The sequence below is a fragment of the Silene latifolia genome, chromosome 10, assembly GCF_048544455.1.
Source record: "Silene latifolia isolate original U9 population chromosome 10, ASM4854445v1, whole genome shotgun sequence".
NCBI lineage: Eukaryota > Viridiplantae > Streptophyta > Magnoliopsida > Caryophyllales > Caryophyllaceae > Silene > Silene latifolia.
Window position 1 is genome coordinate 90,359,890 of NC_133535.1, and position 20,718 is coordinate 90,380,607.

Sequence of the window (20,718 nt, forward strand, 5' to 3'; positions counted from 1 at the left end):
GACCCAAAACAGACTTTCTGACCTCTAACATACTCGACCGAGTAGCCCGGCTACTCGATCGAGTGACCCCCTACTTGATCGAGTGCCCGAGGTACTCGATCGAGTGCCCAAAAACACGATTCTGGATTCAAAATCGTCAAATACCCACCCGATCAAGTCAGTCCCACTCGATCGAGTCATGCTAACTCAAAAACGCTACCCGCATGTTATATCATATCCCAACATTATAAACAACTTTATAAATCCCAACATTATATCATAACTAAGCATATAATGCTACACAACTCTTCATACGATCAACGAAATAACTCTATCATGTTATTAAACGCCACATAGTAAACATCCATCATGCTTCTCATTCCAACAACAGTTCTATATATCTCATCAATCTTTCTTTCACATTCTCAACTTTCTACTCCAAACATCCAACAATTACACATACTTCATCACATTCACACACAAGCTAACAAACAACGCATACGACCTCGACATACACCCCCCCCCCCCCTCCCATATGACCGGTTCAAAATTGTAGGGCAAGTTCGCGACTTCAGGACGTCTCCCAAGCCTTTGCATTAGCTCCTACAACCTTTACCCCGGGTTCATTTTAATTGACTCCCTATATTCATTAGATTTATTGGTTACAGGTTTCAGGATCGTCGCTCTGATACCATTTGTAACACCCCCATACTCCAAGTGCCTTACCAGGACCACTCCGGTATAAGGATGCTACCATCTCGGTTACCCGATGCATGATAATCATAAGACAATAACGAAACAACATTTAATAGTATAACTTTAGTGAAAAGTACAATCCAAAGTCAAATCCCAAAATATGGGTACAAGTTCTCAAACCAACTGTCTAATCAACTAAATGCAAAGTTTATTAAACTACTAAGCTACAGCGGAAGACTTCTATCGTCAGACAGTGGCACATCCCAGCAATCCCATGTGACTCAACTCAAACTCAAGCTCAATTCTCGCTCACCATCCCCGAATGGATCACCGCAGGTTTTACAAACAACAACACGGGGTCAGTACTAATCACACAATCTATATATATATCAACAATACGATAAACAGATATCTCACACCGTCACACACACAATCATATCAGTCCCATTCTTCTCAATCACCGACTGTCCACTAGACCAGCCCTGCCAGTGGGGGACCGCAGCCGAATCCACCAAATCCCCGCTCCTCATTTTGAGCGATTTCCCTGTTCATTAATGTGCACATCCCCTTCCGTGGCGGGTTCCACGAAGGGCGAAACTAGGGCGTGAAGCCACTCCCGCAAGTGACTCCACTCAGCCGAGAACGCATCTCGAGAACCAGAGACAAACAATCACAATCAACCACCGTCACAATACAATTACTATATTATTCAATCAACCACAACACATCAACATCACATTATGGGACTAATACTGAGTAGGAAATCCTACCTGGAAAGCACAACTATCAGACGGTCTCAACAGCTGTATCAAAAAGCCTCTTCTACAAATCCTCCTCCTATCATACATACACATAATTACTACCAATCATAATCTACAACAAAACCCCCAAATCCCCATCTTAGGGTTTAAACAACTTAAAGGAAAAACTATAAAAGCGGTACATAGATCTTACCCTCGACGCAAGGATCTCAACGGTATAACGAAAGGTGAAATCCGACCTTCCAAACTCCGGGATTTGCTAACAATGCGATTAAAGTGAAGAACGTACTTTGCTTTCTCTCTTGACAGTAATTAGGTTTTGAAAAAGTGTTTATGAACAATGACGGAAGTATTATATACCTTAATCGCATAATTAACAAAACCCGAGAAATAACTCCCCGTAAACCGGCTACTCGATCGAGTAGCTAAGGTACTCGATCGAGTGCCCCCTTACTCGATCGAGTACCCACGTTACTCGATCGAGTACCCAACAGGTCAGAAACTTTTATAAAACGCAACTCACCCTTACTCGACAGAGTAAGGCCTACTCGATAGAGTACCCAGAGACTCATAAATCCAAAGTATTACACCAACTCCCATCAACGGTTGACGAGAATCGATGGAGCCAGAGGGCGCATGCATAAACCTAAACCTTCAAAGTCGGATGAGGCATGCATTGTAACTGTAAACATCCAAATGGATTTCTATCAGATAACACTATTAATTTCATGGGTGAGAAAATGAAGGGTTCTTAGGTGAAGCGATATTTTAGAGCGGGATCAAATATAACAATGGCAACATAAAACGTACGTTGATACTCCTCACTCTTTCCTACATATGGGATTATGGGTATGCAAGTGTGCATTAGCTTTACTTAAAATTTATTCATCAATTGTCAATTTGCTCTTATGCTTTATAATGTTATCAGGTTATCGAAAATTAATTATTGCAAGATCAAATTAATAACAGTTCAAAAATATTGTTATTGCAATCTCTTTTTCCAGCCTTTTGTCACCCAAATTCAATTCTCATGTTGCTTAGTTAGCTAAATCCATATTAAATCATTAAGTTTTATTGACTATGGTTTATGAAGATGGTTCATAGTTATTTTGTTGTCTTAACTAAGTCGAATTTTTTACGTATCGTTAAGAAAAATATCTCCGTTTAAGAATAAAACGGGTTAGATGAGAATTTGAGATTAACAAGTTAGAAAAAGTATATATAAGAACGCTTAATATTTATTTACAAAATATGACATGACCGCATGAGTAAGGGTTAAAACTCAAAATTTGATTAGAGTTTTGTTTAAAACCAATTTGTACGTATAGTATAAAAGATGTAGGATCTCTTAAACATATAACAATTATAAAGCACTTTAAATTTAAGAATTATCTTATAGTACATAAATAAGATAAAACAAAAAAAAAGATATTTTTTAAAGCAAAATAAAAAACGATTTGCACATATAATGAAAATTTAACACATATCTAAACACATATTTCACAATTTTGACATTAATTCATCATTATAAGTACAATACGAAATTCATACTTTATAGAACACTTCAAAATAAATAAATAAAAGAGAAATTAAAATGATAAAATTTATGGATTAAAAAGAGTTGTTTCAATAATTATAATCAAGAATACAAATATAGGTAAAGTTTTATGTATAGTTAAAACAATATTAAACAATGCTAACCCTATCTTTACCGCAACTCTTTTCTTCCGTAGGACACTGATTTACCTATTCCTATATTTACTTTCTTAAAATAAAATGTGGTCTGACTTAATTCTTCGATAAGGGATAAAGATCAAGTCAAACTCTAAACAAGAATGAACTAATGACATCTTGGTGCGAGTACGACGAGATTGAGCCATCTCCCTCCAATAGTACTGAAGGCAAATTAACGAAATGTTCATCAAAAGATTGTTTATTTCAATTAAAATGTAATCTTAAAAACCAGAATATTTGGTGCTACTAAAATAACTTGACACATTAAAATAAATAGCTTTATATTAAAATAGGACATTTTTACATACCCGTGCAGCGCACGGGCATGAAATCTAGTTAAAATTTATTTTAAGAAAGTATTCTAAATAACTTTTTTGATATAAAAAATATAGTGGATAATATTTTAATCATTATTATTACTATAATTATAATATATATTTCCTATATTATATTCAAGTGATATTTATAATTTTATATAAGAACTTTTACATTTCATTTGACAAATATTTTAATCATATCTAAACAAATTATTAGCCATATGATGTAACATTAAACTCTTATAACTTTTTTTTAAATATAATTATAACTAAGTTAATTACCCCGTTGCAACGCACGGGCTATCAAACTAGTTTAGTTATATTTTCGGTCTAATAAAAGGGGGTATACTGGTGTATTAGAAAAACAATATATACTAACTTGATTTCAACATTTTTTTCTTAATACAACAACAACATCAGAGCCTTAATCCCAAAATGATTTGGGGTCGGCTGACATGAATCATCTTTTCGAACCGTCCATGGGTGAACGCACGCCTCAAAATGCGAATAAAAAAAGGGAAGATGAAAAACAAAAAGGAAGAACGAAAATATAATGGAAAGTCAAGGTGAACTTAGGGGTTTTAAAATCGAATTCCGTCTTTCTTTTATAAAAACTTAAAATTTAAATCGAGAGAAAAGATTAAAACGATTTTTAAAAACCGAAATAGAGTTAAGGACCCGGAATGAACCAGGTAAAATCTATAAGAAAGTGGTTGGTGAAAAAGTGTAATAAAGGGGAGAAAAATAAATAAATTAATTTCTTTAAATTAAATAAAAAAACACTAAATCTGTCAAAAAACATCAAATACTAAAAATCCACATGTATCCTTTCCCTCCATAGTGCCCTCTCTGTCACCATACTCTCCTCAAGCCCCAGAACTCTCATATCGTGCTCTATCACTATCAACCATGTCTGTCTCGGTCTTCCTCTGCCTTTAGGGACCTTTTCTGTTCTCCAAGTCTTCAGCCTCCTAACTGGTGCGTCCATAGGTCTCCTTCTCACATGGTCAAACCATCTTAGTCGGTTTTCTATCATCTTGTCCTCTATTGGCGCCACTTTTAACTTTTCCCTAATCACCTCATTCCTTAACCGATCTTTCCTTGTATGTCCGCACATCCACCTCAACATGCGCATCTCCGCCACACTCATCTTTTGAATGTGACAATGCTTCACGGCCTAACACTCGGAGCCGTAAAGTAGGGCAGGCCTAATTGCCGTGCGATAAAATTTTCCCTTTAATCTTTGGGGCATATCTTTATCGCATAGAAACCCTGAAGCACTCTTCCATTTCAACCATCCCGCTTTAATTCTGTGAGCCACATCTCCGTCTAACTCCCCATCTTTTTGAATAATAGATCCTAGATATCTGAAGAAATCCGAACCCTCAACAACATTCCCATCGAAAATAATACTCCCCGCCTCTGTCGATCTCAACCCCGCCACCTTAGTGAATCGACACCTCAAATACTCGGTCTTACTCCCCTCGGCTGAACCCACGAGTCTCTAAAGTCCGCCTCCACAATTCCAACTTTCTCTCCACCCCTCTTTTTGTCTCATCAATCAACACAATATCATCAAGAAAACATCATACACCAAGGGATGTCGTCCTCAATATCCCTTGTCAACTCATCCATAACTATAGCAAAGAGAAAAGGACTAAGTGCGGAACCTTGATGCACCCCGATGGTAATAGGGAATTCTTCCGTTCTCCCAACATTAGTGCGAACACTTGCACTAGCCCCCTCATACATGTCCTTTATGAGGTCAATATATTTTCGCGACACACCCTTTCTCGCCAAAGCCCACCAAAGTACTTCTCTTGGTACCCTATCATATGCCTTTTACAAGTCAATAAAAACCATATGTAAGTCCTTCTTCTTGTCCCGATGGTATTCCATCAACTGTCTCATGATAAAAATCGCATCCATAGTCGATCTCCCGGGCATAAATCCAAATTGGTTTTCCGAGATGTCTACACATCTCCTAAGCCTTTGCTCGATTACCCGCTCCCATAACTTCATTGTATGACTCATAAGTTTAATTCCCCGATAATTGGAACACTCTTGAACATCACCTTTGTTCTTGTACAAAGGGACAAGAGTGCTTCTCCTCCAAGCCGATGGCATCTTGTTGCTCCTCCAAATCTTGTTGAAGAGCATGGTTACCCATTCGATCCCTTTCTCCCCGAAGCACCTCCAAACTTCTATGGGTATACCATCCGGTCCCTCTGTTTTCTTTGACCTCATCTTCCTTAACGCCTTTCTAACTTCACTCTTTTGTATTCTACACACAAAATCCCGATTAACCATGCTTGGTGTTACCTCTACATCCCCAAAACCTTGTTCCTGATGTCCATTGAATAAATTATCAAAGTAAGAACTCCATCTAGCCTTTATTTTGTTATCCTGAACCAGAACCTTGTCGTCCATATCTTTCACACACCAAACTCTTCCAATATCTCTCGTCTTTCGGTCTCTTATGCGAGCCAGTTTATAGATATCCTTCTCTCCTTCTCTCGTGTCCAACCTGGCATACACTTCTTGGTTAACGTTTGCCCTCGCATCCCGTACGGCCTTTTTAGCGGCTCGTCTAGCCTCCTTGTACTTTTCAAAGTTCTCATCACTCATGCATTTCCCCAGAACCTTATAGCATTCACGTTTTTTTTTTAATAATTAAGTTAAATTAACATGTGCAACACATGAGCACTAAACCTAGTAAATACTAAGTTAGACTTGCAGGCGCGGAGAAAGAAGGATTACCAGTTAATAACCAACCAGTTATGGCATTTCCTTTAAGAACATAAAAATCTACAATCACAGCTTGAATGCTTGATAAGAGTTGAAGAAGATGATTAGCATACACGATTACATGTCACCAAGCCATAAATAACAACAAATCCTGGTAAAAAAAACTATGACAAATTGAGGGAAGAGTTCAACTAAACTACATATAAAGCAGGCTGGTAAGAAGGATTACCAGTTACTACAATGAGCACTTAACCCAGATGGGAGCGAGGCACATACATTTTGCGCTCGACAACATCAAGGTTTTACCTCCCAGCTACATTAAATATATTGGTAACATAGTAACTTCACTGTAGACTAAGAGCCCACCGGCTTCCCAGTCAAATTGGGGAAAGGGTCTTGTTTGCTTAGAACTACAACTTTAAGCTTGTGTGCGAAATACCCTTTAATCAGATTTTTATGTATTAGAATGGCCACAATACATTCCACCTGCAAAACACATACATGAGAACATTATTCTCACAGTAGACGAGCAACTCCAACATATTCCAAAAGCAAAGACCTGGCAAGCAGGTGAGCAGGTCATTCGATTTAGTTTTAGATCGGGTTAAGTAAGATCAGCTTCATTCCGATTACCCTTAATTTTGATTTCACTCCGATTCCGTTTGGATTCATTTCGATTAGTCAACTTAATTGGTTTGTGTTATTTCAGGTGATGCGCGAATCAAGTTAGGTCAATATCGGATTAGGTTAATTTCAGGTCAATTAGTATTGACTTGCATGTCAATTGATTGGTTTATCTTTTATTATTTTTTCTATTACGAAGAATGTAATAACTCAAAGTATCATTACTAAATAAAGAATTAATGAGAAAACTCACGAGGCCAAGGGTTTATTTGCTCAGTCTAAATATAATGAAATCGATTTTTCGAGTTCAGGTTTATTTCAATCGATTTTTCGGGTTCGGGTTTACTTGCTCGGTCTAAATATAATCAAATAAAGCAACGGGGGTTCACTAAAAGGTCTGCGCTTTTTCCTTTTATTGTGAACTAAGTCAAGTAACAATGGGTCTATGCAAATTGCAATGCAATTTTCAGTATAGGTCATCCGCAGGGGTACGGTTGCATGTATCCGACATTCCGACCCCATGCCTAGACATGGGTGGTTTTCAAGAACCTTAGGCATAGAGCTAGTATTGTTGCACCATGTAAACTTCAAATATAGAAGGTAAAATTGGAGTCAAGTGAATGAAATAATGACCTCATCAACATCCATTTCTATCTGAAGCCACCTTAATGCCTTGACTATAACATCCAATTTAATTTGATGTGCTCTGCCAGGATCTCTGAGCTTTTGGATGAAATAGCTGAACAAGTCAAGTAATATATCCGTCAGTAACAACTAACAAACACACAATGTGAAAAACATATATGCAAGGCACATGGACTTACATTTTTTTAACCAGTCTTCTATAAACTTGTAGTTCAAGTTTTTCCAGGACCAGATAGACACCGGATCTCAAAAATCTAACAGAAAATATCACCATTGCTCTTAGTAAAGCAAGCTAAGAGCTACCATGATTGATTGGTAATTAACATTAAAAATTTCCAAGAACCAACAAATTACCTATCCTCGTGTTCTTGAAGAGCACATCGTAAAAGTTGAAGATCACCCCTTCTAAGAGCTAGGACTACATCCCTGTACTGCACGATGAAAATGTAAAACAAACATCTAGCCAAACAGGACAATTCATAAATACAATTCCTTATTTAACGGTTTCACAAATACCTTTCATTTTTTTGTGGCCCATTAATTCACTCTTTGGGTTCACTTTCTATAATTGCCTCACTAGTACTTTCCTAGTTTCCTTTATATTATGCGAGTGTTGAAAATGGAAGTGTTTGTGAATCAAAGGGAGTATAAACCATTTAAGCAAAGTTTCTTAGAGAAAGCACATCAGCAAGTTGGCAGGAAGTTGGTGGGGATAACTTCACTATAATCAGGTATGAATTTTTTCTATTCGATTACGAGAATATAGACACAAACCCTACAAAACCAGAGAATTACTGGTCTGTAATGCTCAATAATGCTCTACGGCAAACTTTGTTCACAGTTGACTGATAGCAAGCAAGCTTTAGTGTTTACAAATTACAACAACAACAACAACAACAACATCAGAGCCTTAATCCCAAAATGACTGATAGCAAGCAAGCTTTAGTATTTATCTAAACAAAAAACACAGGGGACAGAAATAATTTGAGATACCTCAAGGAGGCTGTACTTCTCCAACAGGGAATCTTCAGGTAAGACGCCCACTGAAAGCTTCACAGGTATCAGATATTTCAGGATCATCCTGTTAGAGCCAAGAAAACAGTATACAGTTAAAAATGATTCATCAGAAAAGGATTATAAGGAAGTTGCAATAAGCTTAACCAAAAAAAAAAAAAAAAAAAAAAAAATTAAACTATTGCAGACTACTTTGCTATTCAGCATGTGCCATTGGAGCAACTCAACTATGATTAACTGTGTCAAAGACAGGTAAACAGCAATATAATCTTATTATAGACTAAATGTAACTCCCCTTGGAATGTCTGTACCATAACTTAGTATCAAACCGCATCATGAATAAAGTTAAAATGCTTACTTAAAATGCTCAAAGCATAACTAACGATATTAAAGAGGTTACAAGCAAAAAGGATCAATGTCAATAAGGTCACAAGCAATATGAAAATACTCACCATCTTAAAAGGTCACTACTAGCACTTCTAGCATTATTAGGGGTGAGCAAAACTGTGATCAGATACAATTCAACCATATCGGATATAAGTTGTTCAAATTCAATATGAATTACGATAAAGGTACGATAAGGAAAACAACTGGATAACCAGTTTTTGATTACACGCTGATATACCCCAGATTTTGTACTGTCGGATTTGAATGTCAACCTTGCCCCTTTTCATATATGTACGTTTACTTGCAACAAGCCAGCAAGTGAACAGATGATGAATTCAACAATCGCCACAAAAGTGGAAACGATAAAAATGATAATAACATCTTAAATTCTTCCCAGAGTTACGCCATACGTTGGTGAGCTACAAATTTAAAGTGAAGCAAATTTTATTTTCTTCTTCTACTTAATATTTTTAAAAACTGGTTCAAACCTGTGAACCCGATTTTTTATTTGGCGAACCACAGTTTAAGAAGATATATCACAATAATTAAAAGGTGATATCGTATTGGTTTGGGTCAAAACAGCATCATACTTTTTCGCTCACTCCTAGGAGTGAAAAAGACTAGTAATAGGCTTTGCTGGTAACTCTGATATTAATGCAAACCCTAAGAAAACTAGTATCCTACTTGGTGGTACTCAGTAACATCTTAAGGCACTTATCTTGACTTTTACTGGTTTCTGAAGGGATCCCTTCAGGTATCTAGGTGTCCCTTTGAACTCTGGAAAGCTCACAGCTCACATGTATGGCCTTCTCAATAAAATACACACACTACAAAAGAACACGGGATTTGCGACAGATGGTTTGCGACGGACATATATTCTGTTGCACAAGTAAAGTTGCGACGGAAGTCCAACTATTTACAACGGATTTATTTTTGTGAAGGACTATCCATTGGAGAAAAATGGCGTCTTGACCAAAATAAATGGCGACCTTGAACAAAAATTTCTTCCAACGGATTCGGATGGATAATCTGCCGCAAAGTTACAATATAGCAAAGGAAAATTGCAATGGATTGTAAGCCAAACTTTCCAGATATGAAAAAATAAACATGCGTTGAATCTTGCTGTGGATGCCGTCTCAGTCATTTGTTTGGGTTCCCGCTTTGAATGCGGCTGATGTAGGATTGTAATATTGGTTTTATGCAGGTTTTGTGTTTTTTTAATGGCAAACGGGAGGAACCAAACTTGGGTAGATTTTAACTAGTTTACGGGACGGACAATCCGTCGCAGAGTTCATTCATTAGCCATTGCGGTTATTAGAAAAAAAAGGGCATAGGGGTTATTTGTAAAAATTAGTACATAAAAGGGGGTTATTTACAAAAGAACACTTAAAATTAAAATAAAAACGATCAACAGATACAAATAATCCACATGTATTGTTTCCCCCCATTGTGCTCTTTTCGTCACCACACACTCTTCAATCTCGAGAAATCTTATATCCGTTCGATCACTTTCAACGAAGTTTTTTTTGGACTCCCTCTAACCCTACCAACTTTTTATGTTCCCCAAATTTCGAGCTGCCTTACTGAAGCCGCCTGATGCATCCATAAATCTTCTTCTCACATGGGCAAACCATCTTAGTCAATTCTCCATCATCTTGTCCTTGTCCTCTATTGGCGCCACTCTCACCTTCTCCCTAATCACCTCCTTTCTTAATCGATCTTTCCTGGTATGCTCCACATACACATCTTCCCCACATTCATGTTTTCAACGTGACAATGCTCCACGGCCCACTCGGAGCCGTATAATAGTAGAAGTCTAATTGTCGTGCGATAGAATTTACCGTTCATCACATAAAAACCATGTGACACTTTTCCATTTCAATTTTCAACCACCCGGCTTTAATTTCGTGAGTCACATTTACATCTAATTTACCGTCTTTCTGAAACATAGATCCTAAATATCTAAAGAAATCTGATCCATGAACAACCTTTCAATCAAAGGTAATACTCTTCACCTCTCTTGTTCCCGCTTTACTGAACTTACACCTTAAATACTTGATCTTACTCCTACTCAGCCTAAACCCACGAGTCTCCAAAGTATGCCTCCCCAATTCCAACTTCTTTCCAACTCCGTCCTTTGTCTCATCATCAGCAAACACCATACACCAAGGATGTCGTCCTAAATAGCCCTTGTCAACTCATTCATAATTATAGCAAAGAGAAAAGGACTAAATTCTTCAGTTCTCCCTTCTCCCAACGTCCTGTACTAGCCCCCTCATACATGTCCTTTATGAGGTCAATATATTTGTGGGATACACTCTTCCTCGCCAAAGCCCACCAAAGTACTTTTCTCACTACTATCATATGCCTTCTCTAACTCAATAAAAACCATATGCAAGTCTTTCTTCTTATCTCGATAGTGTTCCATCAACTGTCTCATTATATAAATTGTTTCCATAGTTGATCTCCCAAGCCTAAATCCAATTGGTTATCCGAGATGTCTACATTTCCTAAGCCTTTGTTCAATTATTCGTTCCCATAATCCCATAATTTCATCGTACGACTCATAAGTTTAATTCCCCGATAATTGGAAAAATCTTCAACATCAACTTTATTCTTACACAGAGGGACAAGAGTGCTTTTCCTCCAAGCCACCGACATCTTGTTGTTTCTCCAAATCTTGTTAAAGAGCATGGTTACCCATTTGATTCCTCTCTCCCCAAACACCTCCAAACTTCAATAGGTATACCATCCGGTCCCTCCGACCCTATCTTCCTTAATATAATTTCGAGCTGCCTTACTGAAGCCGCCTGATGCATCCATAAATCTTCTTCTCACATGGGCAAACCATCTTAGTCAATTCTCCATCATCTTGTCCTTGTCCTCTATTGGCGCCACTCTCACCTTCTCCCTAATCACCTCCTTTCTTAATCGATCTTTCCTGGTATGCTCCACATACACATCTTCCCCACATTCATGTTTTCAACGTGACAATGCTCCACGGCCCACTCGGAGCCGTATAATAGTAGAAGTCTAATTGTCGTGCGATAGAATTTACCGTTCATCACATAAAAACCATGTGACACTTTTCCATTTCAATTTTCAACCACCCGGCTTTAATTTCGTGAGTCACATTTACATCTAATTTACCGTCTTTCTGAAACATAGATCCTAAATATCTAAAGAAATCTGATCCATGAACAACCTTTCAATCAAAGGTAATACTCTTCACCTCTCTTGTTCCCGCTTTACTGAACTTACACCTTAAATACTTGATCTTACTCCTACTCAGCCTAAACCCACGAGTCTCCAAAGTATGCCTCCCCAATTCCAACTTCTTTCCAACTCCGTCCTTTGTCTCATCATCAGCAAACACCATACACCAAGGATGTCGTCCTAAATAGCCCTTGTCAACTCATTCATAATTATAGCAAAGAGAAAAGGACTAAATTCTTCAGTTCTCCCTTCTCCCAACGTCCTGTACTAGCCCCCTCATACATGTCCTTTATGAGGTCAATATATTTGTGGGATACACTCTTCCTCGCCAAAGCCCACCAAAGTACTTTTCTCGGTACCCTATCATATGCCTTCTCTAACTCAATAAAAACCATATGCAAGTCTTTCTTCTTATCTCGATAGTGTTCCATCAACTGTCTCATTATATAAATTGTTTCCATAGTTGATCTCCCAAGCCTAAATCCAATTGGTTATCCGAGATGTCTACATTTCCTAAGCCTTTGTTCAATTATTCGTTCCCATAATCCCATAATTTCATCGTACGACTCATAAGTTTAATTCCCCGATAATTGGAAAAATCTTCAACATCAACTTTATTCTTACACAGAGGGACAAGAGTGCTTTTCCTCCAAGCCACCGACATCTTGTTGTTTCTCCAAATCTTGTTAAAGAGCATGGTTACCCATTTGATTCCTCTCTCCCCAAACACCTCCAAACTTCAATAGGTATACCATCCGGTCCCTCCGACCCTATCTTCCTTAATATAATTTCGAGCTGCCTTACTGAAGCCGCCTGATGCATCCATAAATCTTCTTCTCACATGGGCAAACCATCTTAGTCAATTCTCCATCATCTTGTCCTTGTCCTCTATTGGCGCCACTCTCACCTTCTCCCTAATCACCTCCTTTCTTAATCGATCTTTCCTGGTATGCTCCACATACACATCTTCCCCACATTCATGTTTTCAACGTGACAATGCTCCACGGCCCACTCGGAGCCGTATAATAGTAGAAGTCTAATTGTCGTGCGATAGAATTTACCGTTCATCACATAAAAACCATGTGACACTTTTCCATTTCAATTTTCAACCACCCTAGCTTTAATTTCGTGAGTCACATTTACATCTAATTTACCGTCTTTCCGAAACATAGATCCTAAATATCTAAAGAAATCTGATCCATGAACAACCTTTCAATCAAAGGTAATACTCTTCACCTCTCTTGTTCCCGCTTTACTGAACTTACACCTTAAATACTTGATCTTACTCCTACTCAGCCTAAACCCACGAGTCTCCAAAGTATGCCTCCCCAATTCCAACTTCTTTCCAACTCCGTCCTTTGTCTCATCATCAGCAAACACCATACACCAAGGATGTCGTCCTAAATAGCCCTTGTCAACTCATTCATAATTATAGCAAAGAGAAAAGGACTAAATTCTTCAGTTCTCCCTTCTCCCAACGTCCTGTACTAGCCCCCTCATACATGTCCTTTATGAGGTCAATATATTTGTGGGATACACTCTTCCTCGCCAAAGCCCACCAAAGTACTTTTCTCGGTACCCTATCATATGCCTTCTCTAACTCAATAAAAACCATATGCAAGTCTTTCTTCTTATCTCGATAGTGTTCCATCAACTGTCTCATTATATAAATTGTTTCCATAGTTGATCTCCCAAGCCTAAATCCAATTGGTTATCCGAGATGTCTACATTTCCTAAGCCTTTGTTCAATTATTCGTTCCCATAATCCCATAATTTCATCGTACGACTCATAAGTTTAATTCCCCGATAATTGGAAAAATCTTCAACATCAACTTTATTCTTACACAGAGGGACAAGAGTGCTTTTCCTCCAAGCCACCGACATCTTGTTGTTTCTCCAAATCTTGTTAAAGAGCATGGTTACCCATTTGATTCCTCTCTCCCCAAACACCTCCAAACTTCAATAGGTATACCATCCGGTCCCTCCGACCCTATCTTCCTTAATATAATTCTAACTTCGCTCTTTTGTATTCTACGCATAAATTCCTAACCATGCTTGGCAATACTTGTACATTCCCAAAACCTTGCTCGTGATGTCCACTGAATAAGGTATAAAACTAGGATGTCCATCTATCCTTTATTTCTAAATGTATCATATGAACAAAAATCTATAGGCTTAGCACAAATTTTCTGTAGAATATTTCTGATGAACAGTGGAATGAAGGGGAATTTAATATTAAGGAATTGCTTTCTTGGAATAAAACTTTAGTGAGAAAAAGGATTTCAATGCTTGAATCTGAATCGAAAGTGCCTGGAACGACTGGAAAGTGTGGAATAGATGCTATAACTTGGGACACTCTACTATTTCGAATGCTCCTATTAAAGCCACAACTCGGAGAGTTAGAAAAGTATTTTAAAGGTCCGAGACATGCTCGTGCAGATATCAGGTGATGGCATGGCTACAAAAGCTCTTCTCTCCACCTGTTTTAAGGGTAATTAGTTTTCAACAGTGAAGGCTAAGGACATCTATCGAAGTGATTTTCATAAAATCAAGTGGGCAAAATGGTGGAGACTTTAGATTGCTGTGACAGTAGCAGTACCATGTCATAGTATTCTCACCACTCTGGCTATGCAAAAAAAGCTCCACAATTCAGCTAATATATCAACGAGAGACATGATTCTGGATAAAGGGTGCTGTTTGTGCAAAACTGCTCTTGAAACACAAAAAATTGTTTTTTAACTGCCCTTTTTCTGAGACTGTCTAGAAAGGTGTCCTGAACTGGCTTAGCAATAAGGGTCGAAGTAAGGATTTGTGGGAAGGAGTCTACTAGATTTCTCAGCCGAAAAAGAGAGAGTATTGGAAAGCCTCTTGGTATAGTTGTTGCCTTGCTGCCTCTGCCTTTGCTATTTGGACAGCTCATCAGGCTTTAAACACTGAAATACAGCCAGTTATTCTGTTGAAGAAGATTCAATTCGAAGCGAGTGTTCGAATGTTGTTTACTGTAAATGAGTTGCATTATGGAGAAATACTTGATTCTTTAAATAAAGTTTAGGTAGATTTGGCATTTTCGAACAGGATTCTAGTGTAACTCTATCTTTCGTAAGATGTATTCTTTTTATTCCCAAAATGGATGAAGAAAATGGATGCACCTTTCTATAAAAAAGGAATTGTTTTGACTAAATGGTTTATGGGAGGAACACGTTCCCACTGATGAGAAATAGAAGATATCCAACACTAGGGCAGAGTGCGGATCGGGTATTTGATCCAAAGTGCTAGTTTGGATCGGATATCCATATTAGAAATCCTGAAGTTAGATATCCAATATCCAAACCAAATGTCTCGGATATCCAATGTTCGGGTATCCAAAATAATCGGATCGGATGCGGATATCCATCGGATATCCATACTTTTGAATTTACTTTAAAATTAAGTTTGAAACACGATTATATTCATAGTTTTACATGATATTTTCTTTCGTATTCTGATTCCAATGTTCTCGCTATAAAATTTAAGTACCACCTAGATATTTCTCTAATATTTTAAACATTAATTAAGTTGTTGCATCAAATAAAATTTTATTTTCTCGAAATTATACTAGAAAACTATAGTTTCGGATCAGATCGGATATCCAAATGTTTTAATTCTAATATCCATATCCAAACCAAAACCAAAGATTTCGGATCAGATATCCAAACCAAACTTAACTTTCGGATCGAATATCCAAAAATTCGGATCGGATTCGGATCGGATATCGGATCAGTTTGGATAATCGGATTTTTTGCTCAGCCCTATCCAACACAGCGACATTCTGATAGTACAAGGAAAGACAAGTTACAAGAATCCAAAATTTAGAAATTTGACTCTATGTCCAATTGAATCACTCCTACTAGGAAAAGTAGATTGTTTTAGTTTGATCCACTGTCACATATGAAATAACAATTGGTATCAATTTGGCAACACTTCTCCCTCTAGAATTGAGCAAGAAAGGGATAATGTGCAACATCGAGATTTCAATTAGATCCTTTATGGAATCACTTGGGGAATTCTGATGTACTGAGTTAAAAAAACTCCAAAGTTAGTTTAAAAGTCATGAGGTGAACGTGCACCAAGCTCCCATGGTGTCAAGGCACAAGGAAAGCGGTGAAGGTGCATGCCTCATGCACTTGACACAATGTGTTACAAAAATAAATAAAAATTGTGTCATAATATCTTTTTTTTTGGATTTTAAAGAAGGGTAAGATGTACCAAAATAAAAGCTAGATATACTGGGCAAAGGGAAGGGCATAATAAAAGAACTTTAAGAGAAAATATGGAGATTCCATGGTAGTGATCCATGTTTACAGAGCTTTATGCAAAAGATGCACCAAACGCACCCTGAGCCATTTTGTCTAGTGCCTCGATGTCATTGATGAGTCTTTTGCTTAAGCATGCGCATCTTTTAACATAAGCTCCAAAGAGTGCAAGTAGATTAGTATCACAAACAGCTTTGCTGCTGCAAGCCTAAAAGCGACAAGGTAGTAATCGAAAAGCTGCCACATCGCCCACCATTAATCCTTACGTTACCAAAGTAACAGTCAAATTTACGCTACGCACATATTACCATGTCTATCACTTCTCAAGAACCTAGATGGCTACTGCATCAAGGTTTATTTTTTTGACGCAGTTCAAATAACTTAAGAAAACAAATATGCCATCTAATGTGTAAATAAAAACATTTCATGAAGTACAACTGATTTAGATGAGCAAAATGAAGAGAACAAGAAATCCATAATGCACCTTATATTGGTCTCATGATGAAGATGGCAATGAGTCAAAGCATAAGACAGTTTCTCATCAGCCTGCAAGATAGGAGATAAATAAGATATACGGTATTCTACAAAGCAAAAAAAATTTCCCATTCAACTGCCAATCTACCAACAACAAATGTTAAAATAGACTAGGGCACAATACATACTTCACCAAAGAACAATTTGGTTCCTACAGCATATTAATATAGTGCTAAACTTTGCAGACATCAGTTAGATGCAATCGTACAAATAATCATTATCTGATCTCCATATTGAAGCTATATTGTCTTTGTGAAGAAAAAGCTACTTACAGCAGGAAAATTTTCGTTGAAAACCTCTAGACGGCCTGTATAGTACATGTAGGTGACCTGCAACCAAAAATAAAATTGCAATTTGAACACGTAGCAAATGGCTTATCCCGCTTATGACAGCAACCAGGCGGTCACCCAGATAAATTAAGTACCTTATCCCTAATGGGGAACTCCTCAAAATCAAATATACGAGCTGTCTCAATGCTTCGAATCACACTTCGACAGAGATTGACAGTTCCAAGCTACAGCAAAGAGCAAACCACGTTTTGTCATATTAGTTGGTCAAATCACCTCTTGTTATTCCAAAATCAGGGCTACCCACAGTTCCCCAAGGTAAATAATTGAAAGGATGGACATCAAAGTTAATCAGCTAAAATTATACAAATCACACAAGAAGAAATAAAAATGATCAATAAGTACCTTGAAATAGATTTTGAACAACTGGCAGGTCACATGTAATGCTCCAACACGTTTGGGCCCTTTGCCCTGTTAAACACGACTTTAATAACTGATTGACAGGACAGTTGTCAAGGAAAAAAAAAATCTAAAAGCATTAATTTGTTTGTTTGAATAAGCAAACAATTTACAGACATAGGAGGCATCATGCAAATGAGCCATTCTGCTGGGGAAATGAAACAATTAATGAAGTACAAGGGACCAATGTTCTTTTATAAGCAAACAATTTACGGACATAGCTTGCATATTGTATAGATTCTCATTCCAGAACAAAGAAAACGTGAGAGAGCCAAGCCTTCTTTAAATTTAACATGTTCACACATGATTTATAGAAGTGAGAACATCAGGTGAACAGCATAATGGACTGAGGGAAAGGTTTAAATCATAACTATCTACACAGGTAAGTACCAATGAATAATAAAATCATCACCATTGAACAACAGGAATATTGTCCAATCAGCCAGGTACAAATGCATACAACACTGAAAAGATTTAAAAAGCATGCCTTGGAGTACTTGGTCAAAAGACTTCGATGCCTCAGGCGTGCAGCTACCAAAAGACAATATGTTTTCCATAGTCTTTCTTCTAGTGTTTTTGTTAAACCATTCCATTTGATCCATTTTCCCTATAATTTACTCTACTCATGCAGTCATGCTATCCCTTTCTCAAAATTTATTTAAGGAACTCCTTGAACAAATTGTTAATTTAAAAAAGAAACAAGTTTGTTAACAAAAATATCGTGCCTCGTGTGTATGAGGCACACGACTTTACTTCATAACGTGTGCCACGCGGTGCCTCAAAGTGCCTCACACCTTTTAAAAGTGATTGGCAGAAGCAATTGTTCGAATTACCTTGTTTGAAGAGAAATTAGCAACTTCATAATTAGTTTTTAAAAAAAAGTGAGATGTCATATATAATTATCTATACTAGGAATATAAAATTGAGTCCATTAGTTAAATTTTATTATTACTTATTGCACAGAATATCAAATTTATCGATCACCTATGGGCATCTCGGTGACTAAAAACAACCGCTGACATGTGTTAGATGTAAATCCACTCCTAAGTCTCTAATCCTCTACTTCAATCGTCTCTTGCCGAAGCATATTGAATAGTATTAAATCTGACTGTGACAATACCTCAACACTGCTTATGTATTGAAGGTTATAGCTACCACATTTCAGGCAATGAGGTCCACACTCACTGAACAACACTCAACATTAGGGCGCAGTGGAAAAGCATAACAAGTAAATTGAGATAAGAGACACATACCGCAAGAACACCGAAGACTTTCATAAGAAACGAACCAGCCGCCTTCAACTTCTCAGGGCTTTTTCCATTTGATGCCAGCTCTCTATCAGCCTAAACTCCCAATCAGAATCAGAATCAGAATCACAAAGTTCTGCAATTTATACTAACCTGTGACTAAACAGTAAGACACATAATCTTACCCTTTCTGCAATAATCCTAATCTCATAGCAAACGGCATAAAGTGCCTGTAACGCCCAAGCCGATTCCCAGTTTCGGAATTCCTGTATAAACGCACTGAAATTCATCCAATTTCAAATTCAATCCACTACCACGAATTCCATGATTGATCAAAATAATCAAGTACCTAGCAAATTTCTCATAGGAAATATAAGCGTCAACCAATTGACCGCGCTTATAGCATTGCAAAGACCTAAGCAATGGAACCAAAATATCACTTGATTGCCTGATCAACCTACTTGAATCCTATCAATTTCAATAAAAAAACAAAAGAATTGCAATTTAATTTAAGATTGGAATAGAAAATTAGAAACCCTAGAAAAGCGAAGGCGAGAAGGAGAGAGACCTGGAAAACGGTGAGGGCGTCGGCGACAGAGAGGATTTTTGGTTTATTGGAGGAGAAAGAGAGAAGACGTCGAAGAGAAGCTCCATTTTGTGTAGAAATGGCGTCGGAGAAGTTATTAAGAAACTCTGTTATTCTTCTGTGAGCTTCTCCCATGCTTATGTACGCCATTGTTTTTTTGGTGTAAACCGGGGTGTCCACCGTTGACAACAGTGTATAATCCTCTCGTCGTGGGTGCTCTCACGAGGTAAACTCTGTTATTCTTATGTACGCCATTGTTGATGCTTGCTTTCTACTTACAGTACTGTTCAATTCCGAAATGTAATTCCAATGCCTGTAAATCGGGTACTTGTTTTCAAAGAGGGTCGTTATCGCTTCGGTCATTTCGGTTCAATTGGTGTGTCGGGTCGAGTGATGTTGTTATCGGATCCATCATTTCAGTGCAATTGGTGTGCGATGTATCGGAGCTGTTCACGTCAGGTTTAGTTACTTTATCGCAATACTTCAATTTCTTATATCAAAAACTTTTAAGTTTTCACCTTTATTTAGTTTAGTTAATTGTTATCAAGTTAAATACTAATTTGCTTTCGTTTGGATCAATCTTATCGAGTTAATGTCGGGAAGGTCTCATATTGGTTCGAGTTCACGTCACTAATGATCGGTTATATCAGGTGTCGGGTCGGATCAGATTGAGCTAGTTCTATCTGGTCCAGTCAAGTTTGCTAGCTTTAGACATACTTCTATAAAAAAACACTTTAAGAAGAGCTTTTTGCATATCAAAAGATTGATCATTATGTGAGAAAGGTTGGTTTTGAGTGTAGGAAAGTTAGGATTAGAATCTTTGTTGTTGTTGATTACAGAAAAGTCTTTGAAGACCTTGTTGTTGATTTTGGTTCCTTAATGCTGGCGTGACACATAAGCTTGTTGTGGTTTGTTGTTTTGGACATTTTGGCTTTCGTAGGAAAAATTGGGGTGAAATTTCATATTCTCATTGTAAAAGTTGGAATACGGAGTATCACTCCTATAGGTTTGAAAAGCGTTGACTTGTTCATTTGTCCCTCCACTTCACTTTGGTCATGGCTAAAGGTACCACAACTCTCACAAACTCCATTGAGTAATGATGATGCCATTACCATAGCATTGACTTGTTGAGTTTATTTTGAAGCTTTTTGCACTTGTGTTATGGCTTCTTTGAGCTTTAGATTAACGGTGT

General features: G+C 37.5%; 1 protein-coding gene across 1 annotated transcript; it reads right to left on the bottom strand.

Annotated features, from left to right (window-relative positions):
- Positions 1-6,296: 6,296 nt before the first annotated feature.
- LOC141605734 (enhanced ethylene response protein 5-like) lies at positions 6,297-19,837 on the bottom strand. The gene is made up of 13 exons (XM_074424614.1): positions 19,509-19,837; positions 19,290-19,408; positions 19,126-19,219; positions 18,947-19,036; positions 17,640-17,705; positions 17,372-17,461; positions 17,220-17,276; positions 16,898-16,959; positions 8,498-8,585; positions 7,859-7,935; positions 7,684-7,758; positions 7,493-7,598; positions 6,297-6,721 (listed from the first exon to the last, which is right to left on the bottom strand). The coding sequence occupies exons 1-13, from the start codon at positions 19,674-19,676 to the stop codon at positions 6,590-6,592; spliced, it is 1,224 nt and encodes a 407-aa protein (XP_074280715.1). The 5' UTR covers positions 19,677-19,837; the 3' UTR covers positions 6,297-6,589.
- Between the last annotated feature and the right edge of the window lie 881 nt (positions 19,838-20,718).

Coding starts and splice junctions, on each gene's coding strand:
- LOC141605734 (XM_074424614.1), bottom strand. CDS start 19,676: ATGGCGTACATAAGCATGGGAGAAGCTCACAGAAGAATAACAGAGTTT. Junction 16,960..17,219: donor TCAACGAAAATTTTCCTGCT/GTAAGTAGCTTT, acceptor CCTATCTTGCAG/GCTGATGAGAAACTGTCTTA. Junction 7,759..7,858: donor CTTCAAGAACACGAGGATAG/GTAATTTGTTGG, acceptor ATTTTCTGTTAG/ATTTTTGAGATCCGGTGTCT.